Genomic DNA, 24147 nt, shown 5'->3' with positions numbered 1-24147 from the left:
TATGGGGGGGTTTCCACTGTGCTTTGACTGCAACACAGGAGATATAGAGATCAGGTGGTGTGTGGGAACAATGCCTCAGCACACACCATTCAATCACATGAGAATCATTCATAATTTGACCCAAAAAACCCCCAAAACCCCACCCACCTGCCATTTTTTAATACAAAGCACAACAGAAATAATCATACTAGGCAAATGATCACTTTAGAAACAATAATTTTATCTAAATACCATTTTAAAGGCAAAGTGCTATCAAAAATAAAATTACTTAGAAGCAAAACGGTAGTTTAGGCACCAAAAAGATACTCACCAGTTTAGCAACCCTGTGTTTTTACATTCCTTAGTGGAATTATTCAATAAATTTAGTGTAACACTAGCAAAAAGAAAGCCTGTAATGAAACCAATGGAAGCCAGAAGAACAGTATTCAGAAGCTACTCACAGAATTATGGTTTCCACTGGTGAGAAAAAGATAAGAGCATTTGAAGAAAAAAATAAAAATATGAAGCTGGTGGAAGATGAACTGAGAGAAAACAAGTCAATATTTTACTCCTCTGAACTTCTTCCCTTAGGAAGTTCTATCCTGAGCAAAGAGACTTAAAAAGGAGATAAGCCATGGGGACTTATGTCAGGATGTCAGATTTGGCCTGTATTTTACCATTTTCCTAAAGCAAATGTTTCTGAGCCTAAGACAATATTTAAATCCATATTTTAAAGTTGTAACAGAAATATACATTTACAGCAACGAAAATTTGTAAAATTTTAGTATTAGTGATAGCCTGAAAATTAAATTCCATCTGATTTTGGTTGCTCAAGACAGAACAAACGCATTTTATGTTTTCCCATCACTTTAACATTTGTGAGAAATGTTTGTTTTGCATGCAAGTTCTGAAACAGAATACAATGAAAATTCTAAAAAGCTGGACAGATGTGTTTATTGTCAGGTATTACTGTACATCTGTGTAAATATATCAAAGCTATCTGAACTCCTTGCAATCATATTCTCCTCTACTGCAGCCCATGAGAAAATAGATTAACAAGCAAAATTAAATCTTCTAAAATTTGAATACTCTGAGTGGTATAAGGCACCCTCTTCACCCTCCTACATGGCGAAAAAAGGTAAGAGAATGGTTATATACAGCAATATTAAACATGAGTTTGTGTGGCTGATTTATTCTGGTGAACTTTTGTGGTACTTTATACTTTACAGGGCCTCTGAAAAATGCAGTACACATTTGCAGTGAGCACTGCTGCTCTGCTTCTTCAAGAATTTGAAAGTTACCTTAAAATAGGCTTCATTATGAAATGCTGGATCAGAGGGTTGTTATAACTGGGAAAAGCTATTTTTTTTAAAAATCTCTATTAAGACTGAGTTGAAACTGTAACTTAACCTTGTAGTATACCAAATTTACTCAGTTCAAAGAAATGAGACACAGTTTGGTGAAATATGAATCAATGTTTCTCAAAATGTGAAGAAAACATGAAAAAGCTTCCTTTTCCCCCCACCCTCCACCTTGGGTTTTGGGGTTGGTTCTTTTTGGTACAGGAAAAGAAGGGCATCTCCTAACTGCATGTTTAAAGAGGGGAGGGTCATCATCTTAATAATTTATATGTTCTGTCATTCATTTAAAAAATAATTGTTGGAAGGAAAATTTATATCAGCCCTGTAACCATGTGAATCCAGGAATCTAAACTCGCAAAAGCACAAGAACCTGAAGTAGTCAGTAAAGCAAAGACATGGTGCAAGGTGGGTTCTCATGGTTACTAAGGCAGGGAAGAACAAGCAGGTAGGAGAAAGTCAAAGCCATTTGATAAAATGCCCAGAAAACAAAAAATACAAGTGAAAAGACCAGGACTGGTATCTCTTCTACTCTCAGTTTCAACACTGAATATGACCAAGTATCCAGATCCATAGGGTCTGAACAAGCACAGGACAGATAATCAATTCAGAATTCAGACAGAGGCTTTATACTGAAGAACCTATCCCCACATAGTTTCTGTCTCTGTTGGATGGTGGCAGCAGGGGACAGAAATCAAAAGAGCAACTTCAACTAATCTAATGAGCAGAATTGCTGCACAGGTTTTCTCCTTGAATAGGATTTGTCACATCTCAGTCAAGGGGAGGGGAATAAAAATCATCAGTCTACCATCCACAAGACACTGTCACTGGCTTTGTCCTCCCAAAGGTATATGTGGCTATTGCCTGGGTAAAGGGAATGCAGAACCGAATGAACTCAGGAGTCAAAACTCAACATGTAAAGCTGCAAAAAAACCCATATTATGTTAGTTATTTATATTGTAATAGGTGCTCTGGTTCCTTTTGTATCAGGACAGCACAGTTGCTCACAAGAATCTTAAGTCTAAATAATGGTACATGCCCCTCAAACTCTCTAATTGATGCATTTACCTAAAGTGAAATTTTTCTGTTCAATCAAGTTGAAAAAAACTTAAGGGAATAATGATGCCAAATTCTCTGGCAGATAGAAATGACAGCAAGTACTAGTCCTCTTTTCTCTCTAGCTGGGGCAGTACTCCTATCATTAGGAATGAAGATGATATAAATTCACAATTCTTATTTGCTATATAGCAAATAAACATTTAGATTGTGACCACCTAAGAGCAAAATACAGTTAAAGACAAAATGCAGTAAAAATACTGTCTGTAGAATTATTCCAAGGACCCAGTGAACATTGGTAGCAGATCCATCAAAACAGTTCTGAAGTTTGACACATCTGCTCATTGAGATTGATGTATCACCCGAGCGCATCACTTAAACAATCAATATATATAAAAAGATAACTATAAAATCTTGTACACAAATTACCACTTTTTCCTTGTCATTTAAGAATTACACTGATTTTATTTTCCTCGTATAAAAGGAGACATTTTACTCTGTGCTGATTTAACAAATATTCTTAATATAGTCACAACAATAACATGGTTAAAAAGCTATTCTAATCTCTAAAAGAATCTATCATCTGCACATGTGATATATACTGTAAACAATCACTCTGAAAAATATTTTTGTTAAAGTGATTATATTGCACTCAGAATTCTGGGATTCTCGTCCTCCCTTCTGATTTTAAATAAAAGATCAGCTTCATAAAATGGAGCTTTAATTTTCTACTAAAAACAAGTAGGCATGCAATCAATATAATACAATGTATTGAAAATGTCAGAAAAAGGGCGCATGTTTGGTTATGAAACTGGAGTAAGGAACAATTCTCAAATAGGCCACACAAGAGTAGTATATTGTAAACATTCTGCTGGCTCTAAGGTGTTGCAGATGCTGTAGAAAGTGCAGTCTAGTTCAGCACCCAAGAGGTACAGAGAATCTGTTCAAGTGTTCTGTACTTCAGGAATTTCCATGCAGCAATGGCATGTGTAATAGAGCACACAGAAAGACAGGGTAACGAAACAGAGGTGATTACTGAGTTAATACTGACCTCATGAAAACAGAGCCAATCTTTATAAGCTCATTGTAATCTTTAAATGCAAGTATTCCAGGTCTTTACATTTTCTAAAACAGCAATGAAATTGTCATTCTCGCTGCAAATGAAGTACAGAACTAGATTCCCTACTTGTAACTTACATGGATTGTATCCCAGTAGCAGTCTGGACATTACTCCCAGTCTAAAATATCCCCACAAGATACCATAATGCAGAATGTCACCTTGTTTTTACATGAGTTTGCAGGAATGACACCCTTCTCCATGCACTGGCTGGAGAAACACAGGTAATGGAGAGGGAGGGAAAAAAAAAAGAGGAATGCAGTGTTCTTATGCAGAAAAAGAAATCCTCAGTCAGTGTGAAGAGGCCACAGATCTTTAAAATTCAAATGAAGACTGTTTTCTCCACTCAGTTGTACAAGAGAATGATTTCTTTATCAAAGCCATTATCTTCAGGTAACATAATATCTTTGGAATCCCTGAGATACTACAGCTCCATGTAACCACCTCGGACAAATGGAGAGACCACTTAGTATACAAATGAACAAGGTGTAAGCCAATATATAGCACCCTGAGTTGCAAGTGAAACAACAGGAACGGGCAACCCATTCCTCAACAGCCAAGAGATGCAGAAGAATGTGCAGAGGAGCAATCATACCACACAGGAGAACAGAAAAAATTGAAGTATTTCTAAAAGGCCTTTCCCTGTTGTCAGAGTAGTGAAGAAAAAGAAAACAGTCAGAGGAAAGAGCTATCTGAGAAAGGCCCTGAAGAAATATGGCCATCTAGATGTACAGCAGAACAGTAATGCAAAAGCAGAGACAAGGTAAGTGGTCTTGTTCCAAGTGTGCCCCAAAGGTCAAGCACTCCAGCAGTGACTAAGAACTGTCAGCGATCACCAATCTGCACTCTGGATATAAACCAGGAATATAAATAGACACTTTTCCCCCTGAAACTACAGAAAAAATACAAAGACGAAAAATACAAAGTCACAATCAAATCACAGAATACTTTCCATAGTCAAAAGTTAAATACTGGCTTCAGAAACAATACAGTCATCTGCTCTGTATCCTAAATAGGGTTAATTGTAAAAAAGAGGTGCTTGTAAAATCTTTTAGGTTTTAAATATTTTATTTCCCAGTATATTGCTAGATAATTTTGCAGTTAAACCAAAAAGGAAGAAATATCAGAGATGAATATGAAATACTTACAACTAGAAAATGGTTGCTGAACCATCTGAATTTCTATAAAGGCATCAATAAAAATGCAAAAACGTGGTCTCACAAAATTAATTACAATCTGAAATGCCAGACTGTCTTCACAATGGCCACAATACAAATATTGATGGATTTCTGCAACCAAAAACTAATTGTGACTTTGCCAAAAGATGGCTTAATAAAGCAATCAAAACATCTCTGAAAATTGGGACCTGTATTTCTGTAAGCAATTTGCATTAGAAAAAAAAATGCTACCTGGTCACAATTCTACTCTCTTATGGAGTTGTGCTATGTCTCAATACATTCTTGGATGAATGAAGAAAAGTGGATAAAAAGATGAGTAGAAATAGACACTCTATAAAAACTACTTGTAAAGTATCATAAGTCTGAAAAATATCTGTGGCATTACACAGGCTGATGCAAAGAAAAAAGTTGCAATTTAACCATTTCATGAATATGAACAATGCACTTGTTCCCAGCCATTTAGAATGATCTGACATTCCAAATGTTTATAAAAATTGGGTAATAAAAGAATTAAGTCAATACCCTTAAGTACAATAAATAATGGTGTTTATTATGGTCGGGGCTGACCACGAGCATTTGTTCCATATCTGCTTGGGACATTTGTAAAACCAGTCCTGAATCCTTGAGCTGCTCCCATCCCCGGTATTCCAAGTCCTTGATTGAGTACACTGCTGTAGGGTGTGGATCCATGATTAAAGCCCAATCCATAGGGCTTTGTCTGAGTGTTTAAAAGGATGACTGGACTCACATTTTTGCCTGGCGTGTTAAAAGAAAATTCTGGCGGTGGGCTGCTGGGCTTAGCTGGAGTGGATGTAACAGGGTTCAAATTATCAACAGCTTTCAAAGATGGCATTGGAATAACATGATGATCCGAAAGGTTCAGAATATTGTTTGCAATAGGCACAGATGATAAGGTAGGTCTGATCCAGTCATCTTTGAAAATCTGAACAGTCAAAGTAGAGACCAATGTGTACAATCTGTTAGTGACATGAGCAAGTACCATTTGTTCATTTGCATCTCTCCGAATTCGGACATGTACTGATCCAGCCTAGAAAGTGACAAAAATAAGTTGGCTGTTAACTGTTACTTCAATAAAGGTTCTCTCTATGCATCAAGAAGAAGTAAGTTATCCTGCAGAGAATTATGGCAAGACCTTCTGCAGTGGAGACCACTGACTAAATTAAGAACTTTAATACATACTTCCATAATTATGATACATTTTGATCTTTCCTACTGCTTCGATCTCTTATGAGCATATCAAGATCATAATTCGAGAAAAGTGAGTCTTAAAACCAAACTATACAATACAACATGTGATGGCAGGAAAGACAACAGTTGGGGAGAAAAAATGGCTCAAAAGAAGAACAAAGTGCAGACAAACTTCATATGCCAAATTGAGGCAAAAGTGTCATCACTGTGTTATTGGAGCAGGCAAGAGGACAATGTGCATGGTAAACAGGCTCAAATGGGGACCATTAGCAAGAACAGAGGCAATGGTTGTGTGGAGCTCAGGCCTAGAGCTTTCCCTGGATGTGCATCTAACTGCAGGCTCCCCCTACCTTCCTCTTAGTAACATTATCTCGTTGACCTTGATCTACTGCTGCAGAAGAGAGCAGGACACAACACAGAACCCATCACATGCTTTTTCAGCACATATTTAATAAAGAACATGGATCACGGTTTGTGCCGTACAAGCCATTTTTACATCAGATGGTGCAGCTGAAAACATATCCAGGTCTCAGGAGGTTTCTACTACAATCTGGAAGATGCCAATAGCTAAATATGCACACAAAGTTCTTGTAAATATCTGTCATCAATCCAACAATGCTGTGATCCAGTATTCTGGGTGACAGAATAGTAAACTGAAAGCTATTTTCACATCAGCAAGTAGGAACTGCAGCCTTTTTTTAAGAAGGGTAGCATACTGGAAGAATTCAGAAGTAGAGAAATATCCTAAGAGTATTAATTTTCCAGCTGTCATAACATCCCTGCATCAACTTATGAATAACCAAGTTCTGTGTGATCATTCTGTATCAGCAAAAAAACCCAAAAAACCCAAACAAACAAACAAAAAACCCCAAACCAAAAAACCAAACCCAAACCAAACCAAACAAAAAACCCAAACAAACAAAAAACACACCAAAAAAACCCAAATCAAACCAAAAAACCCTTCTTTTTTTTTTATTGGTACATATCTCTAGTTGTTTTGTTCTACCTTCTCCCCTAGAAATGCTGAAAAAATACAATTCTACTGTCTACTGTAGACTTTTAGTACCTGAAGGGTTACAGTTTTCTTCTCCTTTCCTAGACATTAACACTAACACACCATTTGAAAAATGTTTTTGCTGTTGTTTGGGATTTTCTTCAGTGCCAAAATACAAAAGAATTCTGTAGTTGCAAAATGCATACTTTAATCCAGAACTGCAGTATACATTAATATTTGAAAAATATAAAGGGCAGGGGAAGAGAAGTTTTGCAATAAAGCACAAGGACTGCATACTGACTCCATCGATTTTTTTATAGTTAAGATTTTAGAAGAAATATCTTTATTTAAATAAAAAGTTTAAAGTAGTAACTGATGACTTTTTTTTTAAAGGCTAAAAAGATTATAGACATGACTTACCAAAGTGCCAAAACCTAATGTCCAAAAATGCTCATTTCGAACTTCCAGCACACCATCCAAAGTTGAAACCTAATTTTGCACAAACATCCAGAAATATGAAAATAAATTATAAGTTTCAAATCCCTTTAGAAATGTACTTTTATGCAAACATAACTGAATAATACATAATTTTCAGTAGTGAAATAAAAGCTCTATACACAGAACAGACAACATCTGCTAATGCCACTATTGCTCATCTACTACTTTTCTATCCTTAGACATTCAAATCAATAAAAAAAGATTTAAGGAACTTATTTCAAGTAACTCGTGCTGACAAACTGCTGTATGTTCTCAACTCAATATGCTGTAAGTCAACAGCTGCCTGTACTCCTTTTCTTCCTCTAACTCGCATTTGTAAAGCACTTCAGTGGTAGCTCAAATTTAAATAAAAATCTGTTCACTACTTGAACAGATGTGTTCCAGATACCTGAATTTCACTATTCATCTTTGAAAGCAAGTTTCATATTTTCTACATGCAGCTAAAAAATAATATTGAAAAAATAATTTTTTAGCAATCTTCTTGGACTACTAGGAAAAACGCTTCACATTCTTGAATGCTTATTTAGTTAGCTGTGCACACTGTGCTATGTATTATACACTGGCTTACCTCTCTAAGAAGTTTATCCAACTGGCCAATCACATGAGGTGGTGTTGTCTTCAAAAAGAAGAGGAAAAAAAAAGAAAAAGTTATAATAAAGACTTGTTTGCCCTGTTTAAATAAGAGAGCCTTTAAGTCCGGTCTACCTACACAAGAAACCAGTGGCATTAAACAATAAATTCTTATGACTTCATGATGCATATTTCCACTGCCTTTAAAATTCTTATAGCACATCACAAATTTCCATGGGAACACTTCTATTCACATGCTTAAAACAGATTTTAAGGTTTGTTTGCTTTTTTTAATGAGGACATTTAACAAAACCGAAATCACAAACCCCATTGTTTTGTGACAATGCCTTACCTGGAGTAGTACTTTCCCACTGTAGACACTCATGGGATACATGGTACCAAATGTCATCAAAGCGATGGCTATAGCAGAGGCTGTGTCTACAGCAAAATAATTGCTAGAGAGAAAGAGCAATTTTAAAGAAAAACTGCTATTTACATTTTTGAAAGGCAGGAAAACTTTCTTATGATTCTTTTTTATTCTTTTAAGTTATATACAGTTATAGAATATTACACATACTAATCTCATTTGAACCATACATCTTGGAAAACAGACAAATGCATTTGTGGAGTTGCAATGCCATTCATACAAAATACAGCTCTAGATGAGATCATTCCTTTCATGTAAAAAATGTATTTTCCCATAGACTGGATACAAAAAGAGTTACTTTTTTAAAACAACAACTTGTACCTACTTGATTTCGATGAGCATATATGTAATGCAAAGAGCTAGAGCTCCAGCAATATCAATCAAGACAAAAGGGTTCATCCGTGGCAGAAAGATGCTACTTAATCCTGGGATGATTCCACAAATACTGTAACAAAACAGGAAAAGCAGTTGTCAGCCAGCTGTTCATCATTACTTCGAAACCCAAAAGTTACACCCACTATTTCAGCATTTGACTTCAAACACACCTTGCTGTCACAGCGTATGATGAGTACTGTAAAGGCCCTTCTAATTGTGCTTAAAGGCTGCTGTCAGTAAAGATTAATCAAGTTTAGATCCAGGTCATATTCTTTCCCATATTTAATACTTGACTCTTCCATCTTAAAAAAAAATTGCCTTAAATCTATCTCCCCATCTACAAAACATTATATTATGCTAATCTTTATGCAGTTTTTCTACACATTAAAATACACATCTTGTGCCAGTTTCTTTTTTTCTGGTAACTCAGCTGGCTGTGTCAGCCATATGCAACACAAGTACTTTACAGGTTCAGATACTGTTCTTACATATATGTAAGGTTTGCATATCACTAGTCTACAACCCATCTGCCACCTTACTGTGCAAAAGTGTTCTAAAGCCAAAGCTAACTAATTCATGGAGTCTGGAAAGAGTAAGGAGACCAGCTAGCTGAATAAGAGGAGACCAAAAAAACCCATGAGGGAACACTGGGAAAAGTTACTTATTTATAGCTATCTCCTATCAATGGGAGAATGAAGAGAGAAAGGAGGTTCTGTACTTCCCAGTTAATACAACTGCATGTCACGTCATGGAAAATTTAAAGGCAGGGACAAAATGAAACATCTTGTTGTTCTGTTTAGAGCCAACCTGTGTTTAGACATCATGTGCTGGCCTGCTCCTGTAAGAATCTTAATCAACATAATTATATACAGGTGCAGATATTTTGTAATCAGCACTGCTCCACATGAGGCATCTGAAACAGCTGCTGTATACATACTAATTCTTTTTTTTTTAAATATTATTATTGGCATAATTGTATACAGCTTATTTCAAAACCCTGTAATAATTCTACACTCTTGATCTCGGACCCCTTCAAGTTACCCATCAGTGTCCTTCCCCATCACACCATGTTTCTACACTGATAAAAGAAAAACTCTGCTACTGTCTGTGATTTCTATCCAACTTTTTTTTTTCTTTTTTATATTGAAACTCCAGGTACTTGGGCAACCCAATTATTAGTCTTCCAAAGCTATTTTGCAGAATTTGGCTCTGATGCCCATATAATATCAATTATTCTGTTTAACAACTCAGCGTTCTCTGCTTTCCTCAACTGTAAAAAGATCACAACATCCAGAAACAGATGGACTTTGAAGCATAGTTAACATGTTTTACAATATACTTTAACATTCTTATTTCGATACTGACAGATACTTGGAAGAACATGTATGGATTAAAATAAACTTTTCTGACATCTGACAAAATTATATGCAAACAATGGTTCAGATATCCAATACAAGCAAGAGAGTTAACAGACAAGATGAATGAGCAACACTGCTTCTGTCCCTGGAAGACACAGACTTTTCAGTGTCCTGCTGGACAGATGAGGAGTTTCCATAGCTATGTTTCTGTGAGTAACCTGTTTCACATATCACTTTTAAACTCAACCATCTCAGTCATTTGCCCAGCCCACACAGTAAATAAACATAAATTACTACAAAATATATCACTCGGGTAATGAATATTGAGAAATGCAGTTCAAGTATGTACAAGATAATGCTAATTCTCCTCGTCTCATTCAAGGAGAATTACATACAATGTACTGAACACATCCATTCAAAAGGAAAGATATCCAGAAAGATGTATTTCTGCTAGATTGATGTATCTGGGAAATATGGCAGACAATGTTTGCTCCAGAGTTCATACACTAAACCTAGAGTAGGTAAAGCTATTTTAAAAGCTCTAATACAACAGTTTATACCTCAATACCTATCCAAATTGTTATTATACACACAAAACCAACACTGCCTTTCAGAAGCTAACAATTTTGAAAACCAGTATGAAGCTTTACCTTCTACTAAGATCTGCGACATGCTCCTGAAGCCAGCTTGTGCTGGCAGCTGCAAAAGAAAGAGGGTAATAAAGTTATTACAAGTAAAGGTATCCATTTTAAAGTACCTAAATTTTATTTTAAGGAAAGAATCCAATAAATACACTGTGAAGTAGTAAATGTATCTCAATAGATTCACTGGCATGTGAAAAAAACCAAACTCTGACTTTTCCAGGCAGTAAGTAAAACACCCATCTTGTAATAATCTGAACTGATTAAATACAAAACAATTACAGATTATAACCATTATCTTTTGTGTAAGAAAAAGTATACTGTATAATATATAATTATTACTATAAACAATTTACAGTTAGATGGAATGAATGCAAGCCTATCTCACAATGAAAAATGTAGAAGAGCTATTAAGAAGAATTATTACATTATTTTTATCCATTAATATATCCATAAAATGTCTTCCAAATTCCACTATCTGTCAGATGACCTTCACTGGTTGAATCCAAAAAATTGAAAATAAAGGATAATTCAACATTAAAATGACCCTTAATTTATCATATTAACGACTACATTCTACTCAGAGCCTTATAAGCAAACTAGAGTTGAAAATCAGATGGCAATTTTAAACTGCATGAGGTTATAAGAGCAATATATGCCCCCTAATTAAGAAAGTTACCAGACAAGTTATATCTTAATAAAAATACGAACATTAAAATCTTATCTCAGTTGTTGTTATGGTTTAATTAATCACATACCTTCAGAGACATAAGCAAAAGGCTTATTCCTAATGGAAAGCATTGTAAATAAGTTGAAAAAGAGGGCCACGAAAGTACCAACCAGCAGTCGTCCCCTAGGGAGGGGAAAATAAATATCTTAATTTCACACCATCACAAACTACATTAAGCTATATAAAACTATATATAAATATATATAAATGTATAGTAAAACTACAGTAATTACATTAAACTGTAATTACTAGAAACGATACCAAAATACTTTGCTTGGTATTTTTCACTGAGGCTGAAAACAAGAGTAAGATAAACTAGTGTAATGCTTAATAACTGGCAGCGTATTATCACTGTAAGGGTTACATGAGATCACTGAATTTTGTCCATAATTGTTATCACATTAGGCTGTACCTAACGTTGAATAACAGTTCTTAACTAATTACATGTTTGTCCTTTGAAGATACAAATAAACTGTCCCCTCATCAGCACACCTAAAAAGCTTAGTTTCCTACAGTATGCCCCTATCCTTTTTCTAGAACTACAACTTCACCATACATCCCATGTCCCAGATTTTCGTCATGTAACACCTTCTTTTCCTTTCCACACTTTCTTTATAGTCTTCATGACCTTTGCAACACCTTCAGCTCCCTCATGACCACAGCATCCTTCCCCTCCACATACAAGGCCTCCTAAGAGGCCTCGATAAGAAATGAGAGTAACTAAACTAGAAAGCCCAGCAACATAGAGTTAAATCATTATTTAAGAGAGCATCAGAATTACGTTTCAACTGTACCTTGAAAAAACTGTTCATAATACAGCTTGCACATAGTTTGAAACAAATGCCAAGGTAGCAAAAGCAATTTGGTGCTGAATGTACTTGCATAACTAACACATGATAGATTAAGAATTAGAAACATAAAGGGGCACGGACACATTGTACATGTCAAAATAATTTCTTACGTGTGTATCTCAGGCTGTTCCAGAAACCGCTCTGCACTACAAAAATAATTGAAAATTTGAGTTATGTTCATACAGTAAAACCTTGAAACCTGAAGCGTATTTTTAGAGTTCTGTATATGCCATTCATAAACAAAAACTGACGGATACAGCACTGAAAAAAATTAATTGCTTAGATAAACACAGCAATTTTTACAAGCAATGAAAGCATTTAACACTGAATCAAAGCAGATGTAATTTAGGTTTTCCAAATATTTCCAAACTGTGCTACATAGGTGCTAGCTACCATGAATGCTGCCTACATGATAAAAAGATGCTTGTAAATGAACATGCAAGAACGTACTGCTACTGCTACCACCACCACTGTTGGTGACCACAAAAAACTAAGTCTGAAATTTCTGACTTACAGCCTCTCACTAAGTAAGGTCAAATAAAGTAGACATTGGACACTGTGGAAGACACATTGATCTTTTTTTTTTATGCACTGGTAAATTACCAAATGAGATGTAACAGAAAAGCCTACGATCAGTTTTGATGTTGGAAAATTTGGAGGCTTTGACAGTGGGTCCATTCCAGTGTACTGTCAGTACAACAGACCAACCTTATAGTATAAAATCGCTAAGTTGTTAACATAGCCCTTTATATAGAAAACAGAGCCCTTGAATAGAAAAAGGGATGGTACACTGCCCCAGTTTTAAATTCCAGATGTTAACAAAAGCCTCTTCATCTTTAAACACTAAAATAATTTTTTAAGCTAACCTCCTGAAACACAAATGCTTCCAATCATAGATGGTATGTCAAATTAATACATGAGCAAATTTTGCAGGAGTGAAGCAGTTGATAGTTTAAACATTCAGATTCTTAATATATTATGTAGCTGCTTTACTTCACGAAGTAACAGAAGTAAAAGAGAAAAAATAATTAAAAATAGTTTTATTTGTTAATGAATTTAAAAAGTGAAGATGCATAAGGAAATGCATTAAGTTAATTACCCAACATTTTGGAAAAATATATTCTTAAAGACACTGAAACTTTCTCTTGAGAGCTGTTTAATTATATTTATCAATTCCTATCATTATATCTAAACCCTACATGTAGAGTAATAAATGTGAGGAAGTGGTATGGTTTAGCAATATTTAAAAAACAAAATTTAAATTTTTTTCTAAAATATCTCTGGAATGCATGTGCTTTGGCTCGATCTGGACCGTATCTCAGAATCACAGATTCACAGAATATGCTGATTTGGAAGGGACATACAAGAATCATTGAGTCCAACTCTTAGGCCTGTACAGGACCATCCCCAAGAGTCACAGCATGTGCCTGAGAGTATCATCTAAACGTTTCTGTCAGGCTTGGTGCTGTGACTACTTCCCTGCGGAGCCTGTTCCAGCACCCAGCCACCCTCTAGGTGAAGAATATCTTCATACATTACAAAAAATTAAAGAAAACAGTACACAACTTACCTTTCTTTCAGTATAAAAAGAGCACCAAGCTGTGCCAAAACTGTAGATGCAAATACGGCTAGAACTTCAAACCTTTCAAACCTGAAATTTGAGAATTAAGTTTAGGAACACTGAACATCAGAGTCTTTTCCATACAGTAACCAGCAGGACAGACCTACTCTTTCCAATTCCTTCAAAAGCAGACAGATGGGAAGAAATGGGAAGTTTTTAGAGTGGGTATTATTTTCAGTTTCTTTTAAGTCAATACTCCACTTACGAGATACAGCTTAAAATTAAGTATTTCTTAATTCTTCTTCCTGTCCCTCCCCTACTCTGTAACTGTTCTTTACAACATCAGTCTTGGCCCTCCTTATTTCTGGGCTCTTTCACACACGAATTATTACTCATGGCTGTTAGGGGATCCAGGCAATGATAGTCAGCAACATATCAAATGTTGCATTATCAAACACCACATCTTGTTATTAGTACTTACCCAAATGAATAGACTGGGCTGGGTTTCTTCATCATTACCCAGTAGCTTATTAGACATGTTATCAAACTGAAAAAAGGGGGAGAATTAGACTATGATAAATAACTGCAGCCTTTATAAACTGGACAATCTACAAATACACTTGAGCCATCAGAACTCCACAAACAAATATGACCACATCTTACCCTGACTCAACACCTCCACCACTGTCACAGTGACTGTTCCAGTGAATCCAGAAAAGGTTGTGCTTGGGAACAAAGCTGAGACTGCACGATGATGTCTCAGTTGGTCCCATAAAAAGGGCAGCAAATAATTTTAGCAGAATGGTAGTCGATCTAATTCCTCAGAGCAGGAGACAGCCTAACGCTGTCCTTATGGCATGCTGTGCTTTCAAAGGCTACCACCAACCTTCTTCAATATAGAACATCACCCAGCCTAAATGAAGTTTACCATAACTCCAAATGGAATGCATTTTTCCTCTGAGACCCTGACACAAAATAGCATAACCAGTGTTTAATTTGCATGTGCTCCATGAATTTTTCTGAAAGACCAGGTACCCCAGAACCTGACTAACAGGCAAAAGTGATTTGACAAAATCTTCTTAATACTGTCTGGTACCACACATAGTAATGAAAAGTACAAAGCAAAAGCCAGGGAAAGTATCAAACTAGACACCCAGTAAATGTTCCCCTTGCATTTGCTTTTTGAACTTGCCTAGAGATACTGTAACCTGAGAAAGGCCATTTAAATAAGAAGGAAGCTAATCAGCAAGACTGTGAAAAGAAAGAAATCAGCAAGAAAAGTGAAAAAAAAAAAAAGCAAAGGAAGTTTTCCACTAAACTCTTTTAGAGATACACCAGGAATTCAGTTTAGCACCCTAGACTGAGTCTCAGGCCACGGCCAAGTATTGCCTTTCTTTGTCACAGTGTAATTGCTCTACATATATGGCCAAAACAGATTTACTTTCTTTGGCTGCACTGATGTATACAACCTCTGATCTAACTGGCCATTCATTGACAGCTACAGGTCTCTCTTGCTATCTTCTTTCCATGTTTTTCTTTCATAATTAACACTAGAATTCCAATTATTTTATCCCCATGGTACTAGCCTGAATTTTTCAAGGATGAGTCTCATTTACTTTGCCTATTTTTAACTCTATTGACTCCTTTGGACAGTTTTTTTAAACAGGAATCCATACGGATTTGATGCCATCTCTGCCTTCATGCAGTCCTTTCATAATTAACGACAATGTTAAATCAGACTGGATCAAGAACTGATCCCTACAACTGATGAACAATCACATCCTCACAACCTGATCCCCAGCTGTGCAGAGTGAAAGAAAAATCAGAGGAAATAATACTGCTCATACACAAAACAGCAAATTCATATACTCAGTAAGACTATTATAAACAACCAGGAAGATGAGAAAAATGAAATAACCACAAATTGAATTTTGCAGCAGAATTACTGAGCATTGTTCTCCCTTAGAGCAAATCAAAACTCTTGAAAGAGATCGCTGTGAGTTAGAATAATCTTCTAGTCCAACCCCAGAAAAGTTGCCAGGGGTATTCTATCTTCTCCTAAAACTAAAATTCTACACAACTAGGAAATACAACATCAAAACTTCCCCCAAGGTGAAAAAGGTATTTTGGGTCAAGATGACAAAACTCAGCAGATACAAAATTGTAAGAAAAATACGAGATTTATTAAAGTGAAATCACAATTCTAATGCAGTACAGATTAATTTAACTGAATATATTTCACATCTGTACTACCAACATTACCAAAAGTGTTCAGAACTATCATACTTAAAGTAGTTTTAATATAATTTTCTTAAGAAACAAGAAAAACACTAAAAATATCTAATACCACACGGGAAGAGTGCCTGGGACTCGGCTCATTAATATTTTTGAAATAGAAATACAATTACCTACTCCTTGTTTACTGATGTTAAAACTGAGGGTTACTTCAAAATCAATGACTCTGGCATTAGGGAAATGCTCTGAGTGAACAACCACATGACAGTTTGATGATAGAATCTGTTTTATGTTGTCATGCATCTGCACAGAGAATTCCATGACTGAACTGATTTGCTACTAGTCATTCTCAATACAGCTATGGTGGGTTTTATAATCTATTTATTGTGATGTCCAATTTTATACTTATTTATTCTATATTTAAACCAGTTACTGTTTCTGTACTGATGACTAAGTTACATGTGTTTGCATCTGTAAGTAAATGTTAAGTGTATGGAAATATAAAAAGACAGGCACAAATGAACAGTAAGACAAAATGGGAAAAAAACTCACCTGAAAAGGTCAAAGATTGTCAAATATGTGTAAGCAGTTAAAGCTGTAAAAAAAGCAAATATTAAAAATTAATACAGTTTTTCAATGCAGAAATCACTTGTATTCTAAGTCCCTTTCATGCAGCTCTTTTCAATCTTCTATCTACATAAACCGTCTCTGCTTGATAGAACAAGTCTCTGTGAATGTTCTAAACACACCAATATATTTAACATCAAACAGATTGATTATGGCAATCCTAATTCCACTAAACAATGTAATAATGCCCAGATACAAAATGTATTACATTTTTGGTTATGTTGTGACTAGGAATTTAAATACAGAAAAGTCGGGAGATCTTCCAAAAGCACATCACCCACCAAAGCAAGAGATTTCTTATGTGCATTATTGCAGTGAAAAGTAGGTTCAACAGAATTTTTTACTTGCTTTGCATCTCTCACCTATCTCAAAACCACAAGGAAACCTGTGACAAAAAATAAAAATGTTCAACCTTCTATTTTCAGTACAGAAGATCTCGAAGCCCCTACTCAGAAGTAGAAGACATACAAAACTGCACTGGGTCTGGCTGAGATGGAGTTCATTTCCCCACAGCAGCCCTGGCAGTGCTGTGCTCTGCATTGGTAGCTACCAAGGTGTTGATAACACACCGGTGTTTTGGCTGCTGCTGAGCAGTGCTGGCACAGCATCAGCGCTGTCTCTCAACATTCCCCCCCCATCAAGGGGTTGGGGGTGGGAAAGATCCTGGGAGGGGACACAACTAGGACAGCTCATCCAAACTGACCAAATGGATATTCCATACCATGTGATGTCAGCTCAAATATAAAAGCTAAGAAAAGGAGGGGGAAGAGGAGGGCATTCGTTATTAGAACGTTTGCCTTCCAGAGCAATTGCTACACGTGCTGAAGCCCTGCTTCCTGGGAAGTGGATGAACATCACTTGCTGATGGGACGTAGGGAGCAATTTTTTTTCTCTTTGCTTAGGAGTGTGCAACCTTTTGAACCTTTTGCTTTAGTAAAGTGCCTTATCTCACCCTAAAAGTTGTCTTCCATCTTATCTTCTCTTCCCTTTTTCTCTCCACAGCTTGGTGGGCAATGTTCAGCCAAGGTCAACATACCACAGAAACACTGAAAAGGGGCATTCCTGGAATCAAAGAAGCCTAAGCCATTTGCCACACTACAAACATCTTCATTCAGCTGCAAGTGAGGGCCGTTGTATGTCACTGGTGATATTTATACAAGGAACAGGTTTGAGGACTAACTCAAAAGTCTACTGGATTTCAGTCTTAAAGATGAAGAAGATACTGCAGGAAGCAAACAACCAGCAGGTCAGGAAAACCTTTCATTCATTCACACTTGACTGTGAAAAATGTCTCTAAACTGACTGTGGCAAATCAAAAGGAAGCTCTTTCTGAACCTGGCTGTATAGCCACCTACCTCCACTACCTGCTGAACTTTGCTTTTTCAGTCTGTTAGAACTTCACAAGCTAAGAAACACATGGTAGTTGGTTGTAGCTTCAGTACAGGAGAGTCACCTACCTATGCTGTTTGTAGAGCTGCACCACATGAGCAGGAAGCCAATACATATTAAATTTATAGCACCAAACAGCAAAATCTTCCAGGACTGTTGATGAGAATAAATATGTATTTTACATCTTCCAAAATTTACAAGACAAAAATATATCTATTTGGTTTTAAAAAACAATATTGCAGGACTTCATCATGAAAATAGAACTGGCTTCTCTTCCCTCCCAAAAATTTACCACTCGTTTCAGAACAAGAAGCCCTTATTCTATTTTAAACTTCATAGATTATTTCAAAACTCCTTTATAAACAGCCCTTGTTCACCATGCTTAAAATACCATTTTGGTCTAAAAAAAAATCACCCCTGTATAACATTTGCATTTTATTGTAGCACATACCATCTCACTTCTGAAGATAGATTGGTACAACTTTACATTAATGGGTTCCTTTTTTTTTGAGCCGAAACTTTGGACCCAAAAACATCTGCACATATTCAGTTTAGAGTTCTACTGAACATATTAAATATAAGTATAATTCTGGAGAACACTAATCAACAGGGACAGTGCACAGGAAGGAATCCAGCTTCAGAGTTGGATTCTTTTTTTAAGCACAACTAGAAAATTCAAAGAATAATTTTCAAAATATACTTAATAATATATTTTAACTTATCACAGTTAATGTCTTTTTATTATTGTGATGATTTTTTAAAGCAACACTTACCCTTCTATCTGCTACAACCAACCTAAATTCATGTGTTAACTTTCCAACCAATGATCTCTGTGATTTACGGAACAGATGTATTGTCCCCTTAAAAAAAATCAAAAGTTTAATTAAAACATTTTACTTAAGCCATGGTTTAAATTAGCAAAAAGAAAATATTCATTTGTGAACTATTTTCATAATTCTATCAAAGACTCAAAATTAATTTTTTATGTAACTAGTAAATATCTCATAGACAATAAATAAAACAGTATTTTGGTAGCCATTTCACATGGTTATTCTATTAGAAAATGATGAATTACTTAGAATCAAGTTTCATTTAGACGTAATCCACAATTCAAGCTTACAGGAAAACATACTAAAATACCATTTAAAGAGTGGGTTTAAACTTTTATTTAGATAAAACTACTACAGACAGTCTGACAACACAAATATTTTTCTTTATCAAAGCATACTTCCCACCTAAAGCCAATAGATTTACTAAACAGGAAAATATTGTTTATGTATCTATAAAAGAGAACCCATCAGAGAAGTAAAAACAATGCTAGTATCATCTGTGATGTGGTGGACACAAGGCCAATAACACTATGAGAGATACAAACAAGCTCAGTTAGGGCTTAACTTAATCATGCACAGCAGATGTGGTCACTGTAGGTGCTCCGTCTCCTAACTTCCAGTGGCATGCAGATAAGCTCTTTCCTGGTGTGGAGGGGATGTATGTGCATACAGGAGATGGGAATGAGGGGGGGCTATGTGCCTTTCCTGAAAGCATGACAGGGAGCAAACAATTCATCAGCCATGCCACTTGGCTCCCTTCCCTCAGAGGGCTCAAGCTTCTAGTCAGTTGTTTTCCATCCTGCTGTCCCCACAAAGAAATAAGCTTTCCATGTGAAAAGCCCTTCTGATTTGCAATAGAAATTTGTGGATTTGTAATGGATGGTCTGTCATCCGCAGCAATTTGGGGCTGGACAAAATAAGGTTTGATTTTAAACTATCACACTTCAAGTACCAGCAGAAGACAAAAAGATAGGAATTAGGAAATGGGAAATTAGGAATTAGGAATGGGCTGGTCACCAAAGCAAACTCAATTAACTTACAGACATCTTTGTCAACACAGCTGTATTTTACATTACCTGAGAAATATATGTGTGCCATGAATTAAAATTTAAGCAGTACTACAGATCCAAGTTTAGGTCATCTGGGGCAAAACACTGGCACTTATTGTTTTCTTTACTAGCAAATCATTACACGATTATTTTATTTCTCAACGGAGACATGCAGGATGCCAGAACACTTTGGAAAGCTTTTCTAACAGGCAGTGGACTGCCTACCTATGAAGGTTGCTGTATTGCAGAATCACAGAATAACCTGAGTTGGAAGGGACCCACAAGGATCACCAAATTCCAACTCCTGGCCCTGCATAGGACAGCCCCAAGAATCACATCATGTGCCTGAGGGCGTTGTTCAAACACCTCTTGAACTCAGGCTTGGCGCTGCGACCACTTCCCCAGGGAGCCTGTTCCAGTAGCCAATCACCCTATGGGTGAAGAGCCCTTTCCTAATATCCAACCTAAACCTCCCCGACACAACTTCAGGCCATTCCCTTGGGTCCTGTCACTGATCACCAGAAGGAAGAGATTAGTCCCTGCACCTCCTCTTTCTCTCAAGAGGAAGTTGCAGACTGCCATGAGGTCTCTCCTCAGTCTCCTTCAGGCTGAACAGACCAAGTGACCTCCGCCGCTCCTCATACGGCTTCCCCTTCAAGCCCTTCACCATCTCCGCAGCCCTCTCTGTTGCCTTCGCACCCATTTCTTTCCTGCACTATGTCCCTTGCCCAGCCATATTATGCCCCATCTCCCTGCTTACTGAAGGATGCTGTGCTGTATATTCTGTGCCACAGAGAACCTCGCACAAACCCATCCTAATCACAACTCACCCCGCAAGCGAGCTCTAACGCAGCAGGTGTTGCACCTTGGCATTAAAGCCTCCCTAAATCCTACTGTTCTGCCAACACCTCAGTGCGGGCGAGGAGGGCAGCTGCCCCACACCTCAGCCTCTGGGGGTCCCCGTGTGGTGCTAAAAGAGCTGCACAAGAAGTGTTTCCGCAGCGAGCGCCCGCGTCTGCTCCGACAATGCCAACAGGTGACAGCACCTGTTATTGACATCGATGTCACTTCATTGATACTCAGCATGGAAAGAGAACATTTCGCCGCCCAGATGAACACACACACACACAAAGCGGTCGTTCCCACAAGAACGACTTCTCTTTGGGAAGCGAGACACAGAGTGACAGCCCCATGTTCCCACCGACAGACAGGAGCAAGGGCGCTGTAACCTGCTTGTCTTGGGGTGAATCTCAGTTCCCCGACTGATGTGCCGGGGAGTGAAAACTCTGAGGTTCAGACCCAGCCCGGTTATCTCATTCGAGACGCCCCTCCGGCAGAGCAGCCCCCACGACCCCGGCACCATCCCGCCTCTGCCACGGTGCCGGCCGGCCGCGGCCCCGAGAGCCCGCGGCGACCGCGCTCGAGGGGAGGGCGGGGAGCTCCGAGGAGGAAACACCGCACGGACACCGACGCCCCCCGCAGCCCTCGGGCCCCGGGGCCCCAAAAGGCCGCGTCAACCCGGGCGCCCCGCGGCGCCGCCGCCCCGGCGGAGGAAGGGGCGCCTCCAGCAGCCTCCTCGCTCCCTGTCCGAGGCACGACCTCCCTTGCCCCCTCCCTCCCCCCGGCGGGGGCCACTCACCATATTACTCCCCGCAGCGGAAGAGACGGCGCCATGCGAAGCCGGAAGGGGCGGGGCGGCTCCCGTCGCCGCGGCAACGAGCGGGCCCGGCCGGACACGTGGCGGAAGCGGCGCCCGCCCGGAGCCCGCGGCGGCTCCGTCCTGCTGCCCCGGGGGGGTGCGCGGCCAAACCCGCCCTCCCTGCCTCCCTTCGCAGGCGCAAGTGGCGGCCCACGCACGTCCCGTGGGAGATGCGGGTCATATACGCCGCCGCACCGCATTGCTGCGGTTTATCTGCCCGCTGCCTGCGAGAATCCGAGAAAAGGGCTCGGACGGGTGGTCACGATCACGGAATAAACGGGATTGGAAAAAGATCATCGAGACCAACCTATGACTGAACATCACCATGTCAACTAGACTAGGGTACTAAGTGCCACGTCCAGTCTTTCCTTAAACACCTCCAGGGACACCTCCATCCGTTCCAGTGTCTAATCACCCTTTCAGTGAAGAAATTCTTCCTAGGGTCCAACCCGAACTTCCCCTGGCGCTGCTTGAGACCGTGTCCTCTTGTCCTGTCACTAGTTGCCTGAGAGAAGATGCCGACCCCCACCTCACTACAACCTCCTTTCAGGTGATCGTAGAGAGCAATAACATCCCCCTGAGTCTCCTTTTTCCCAGACTAAACAACCCCAGCTCCCCCACCTGCTTCTGGTAGGACTTGTGCTCCAGACCCTTCCCCAGCCTCGTTGCCCTTCTCTGGACATGCTCCAGCACCTCAATGCCCTTCCTAAATTGAGGGGCCCAGAACTGAACACAGTACTCAAGCTGTGGCCTCACCAGTGCCGAGTACAGGGGGACGACCACTGCCCTGGTCCTGCTGGACACACTGTGGATGATACAAGCCAGGATGCCCTTGGACTTTTTGGCCACTAGGGCACACTGCCGGCTCATGTTCAGCCAATCAAACAGCACGCCCAGGTCTTTTTCCACTTGGCTGCCTTCCAGCCACTCCTCCGCCAGCCTGTAGTGCTGCATGGGGTTGTTGTAACCCAAGTGCAGGACCTGGCTCTTTGCCTTATGGAACCTCAAACAAGCATCCTGTATGCCACCCCACCACATTTCTGCAGTTTATCTGCTCACTGCCTGCGAGAACACAAAGAAAGGTTTCTGATGTGGTGGTCATGATACAGCAACTCTGCAAGGATGGGTTTGCTCCCAGTATAAAAATATACCTGAAATCACACTAGCATCACCACAGCCAGCACTCGCTCTGCTGCTGTACTGGGCACTAATGGCAGTCAGTACACAGCTTTCAAAAGGGATTCTTTTTCCCAGCAAAACCCCCAAAGGACAGTAGCTCTCCAAACTACAGAAACTCTGTTGAAAATCTAGTCACTTTGTTATGTGCTAAAATTCTGAGAACTGCTCCCGTTGCCCTGAATATGTTAAAAACATTAGAAGCATTACAGTCCAGATGAGGAATCTACATCCCAAAGTCTATTGCAGTCTGAAGCAGAAAGCAAGCTTTGAAGGAGGATTCTGCTAGGGACTATTGCTACTGAGGCTCTGGAACACCGGGACATGAGGACTGCAAGGTGACAGCCATCCCCTCGTGTGGGCTGACCAGCAGACTGCTTAACTGTGCCCAATTGTTTCTGTCAGAAGGAATTTGCACGCTAAGATCACTTCACATGGAACCAGCATTCACGAGAACAAAATACAGAAGTCACCTTTGAAGTTTAGATAGCTCTCTTAAGGAAAATTGTGTTGTAAAACACTTGCATGGGATTTAATGAATGAAAAGATTTAGTCATAAAACAGCTTATTTATTATTGCATTTGCAAACCAATTAGAAAAGAGGTAGGAACAAAAATTGAAGCAAGCTATTTTATTAAAAAAGATTATTGTACATACTAAGATACAACTTTCTCTAACACTGCCCTATCTTTGTTCTTTCAACAGTCTATTCAGTTGTCTAGTACTCATAGGTAAAGTGGTTAAAAATATTATTTGCATGTCATCTGTTCTGTAAAACATACCAGAAGACTTACCTGCCTGTGGCTGAGAGAGACGCCTGTACATCAACTGAAACCAGGAACAAGCCATGTTCTTGTTTCCCAGCCACTCTGTGTAAACTTTAAGTGTGTACTGTCTCCTGTTCATGTGCATTTGCAAAGCATTGTGATTGAATTATTGATAAAAAAACAAAATAATTTTTATTTTCCAGAGTGTTATCTGGTCCTTACACAGCACAGGATCATTAATTAAGAACAACTGTCACACTGGATAGGTAATTATATTCCATGAAACACGTATTTAATGTCCCAGACCTCATTCTAAGCTGTTGGCTGTAATCAACAATTTTTTTTCCAGTCTACAGAAGTAGTTTTGGGAACATTTTCAGAAAATAAGTTTTGCACTCTATAGAATCTGCATGACAGGTAAGAGAATTCAAATTGCACCTGCTGCCTCCATTCAAATTTAACCAGGCAATCAG

The 24147-nt window shown here is 38.6% G+C and overlaps 1 protein-coding gene across 1 annotated transcript; it reads right to left on the bottom strand.

Annotated features, from left to right (window-relative positions):
* Positions 1-4565: 4565 nt before the first annotated feature.
* Positions 4566-21740, bottom strand: SLC30A6 (solute carrier family 30 member 6). Its single transcript, XM_051783345.1, has 14 exons — positions 21672-21740; positions 18927-19013; positions 18222-18306; positions 16690-16732; positions 14384-14449; positions 13912-13992; positions 12452-12487; positions 11519-11613; positions 10770-10818; positions 8712-8831; positions 8312-8414; positions 7958-8005; positions 7312-7380; positions 4566-5736 (listed from the first exon to the last, which is right to left on the bottom strand). Exons 1-14 carry the CDS (start codon positions 21672-21674, stop codon positions 5239-5241), a joined length of 1383 nt encoding a protein of 460 aa, XP_051639305.1. The 5' UTR covers positions 21675-21740; the 3' UTR covers positions 4566-5238.
* Between the last annotated feature and the right edge of the window lie 2407 nt (positions 21741-24147).

This window comes from Manacus candei, unplaced genomic scaffold, assembly GCF_025592945.1.
Source record: "Manacus candei isolate 608988 ecotype Guabito, Panama unplaced genomic scaffold, ASM2559294v1 h1tg000017l, whole genome shotgun sequence".
Lineage (NCBI taxonomy): Eukaryota > Metazoa > Chordata > Aves > Passeriformes > Pipridae > Manacus > Manacus candei.
The sequence above is the reverse complement of the archived record's forward strand: the minus strand, read 5'-3'. Positions and strand labels throughout refer to the sequence as shown.

Excerpts from the sequence above, each read along its gene's own strand:
- SLC30A6 (XM_051783345.1), bottom strand. Across the intron at positions 16,733-18,221 it reads CAGCTCTACAAACAGCATAG|CTTTAACTGCTTACACATAT; the intron begins GTAGGTGACTCT and ends CTTTTTTTACAG. Across the intron at positions 12,488-13,911 it reads CTTTTTATACTGAAAGAAAG|TGCAGAGCGGTTTCTGGAAC; the intron begins GTAAGTTGTGTA and ends TTATTTTTGTAG.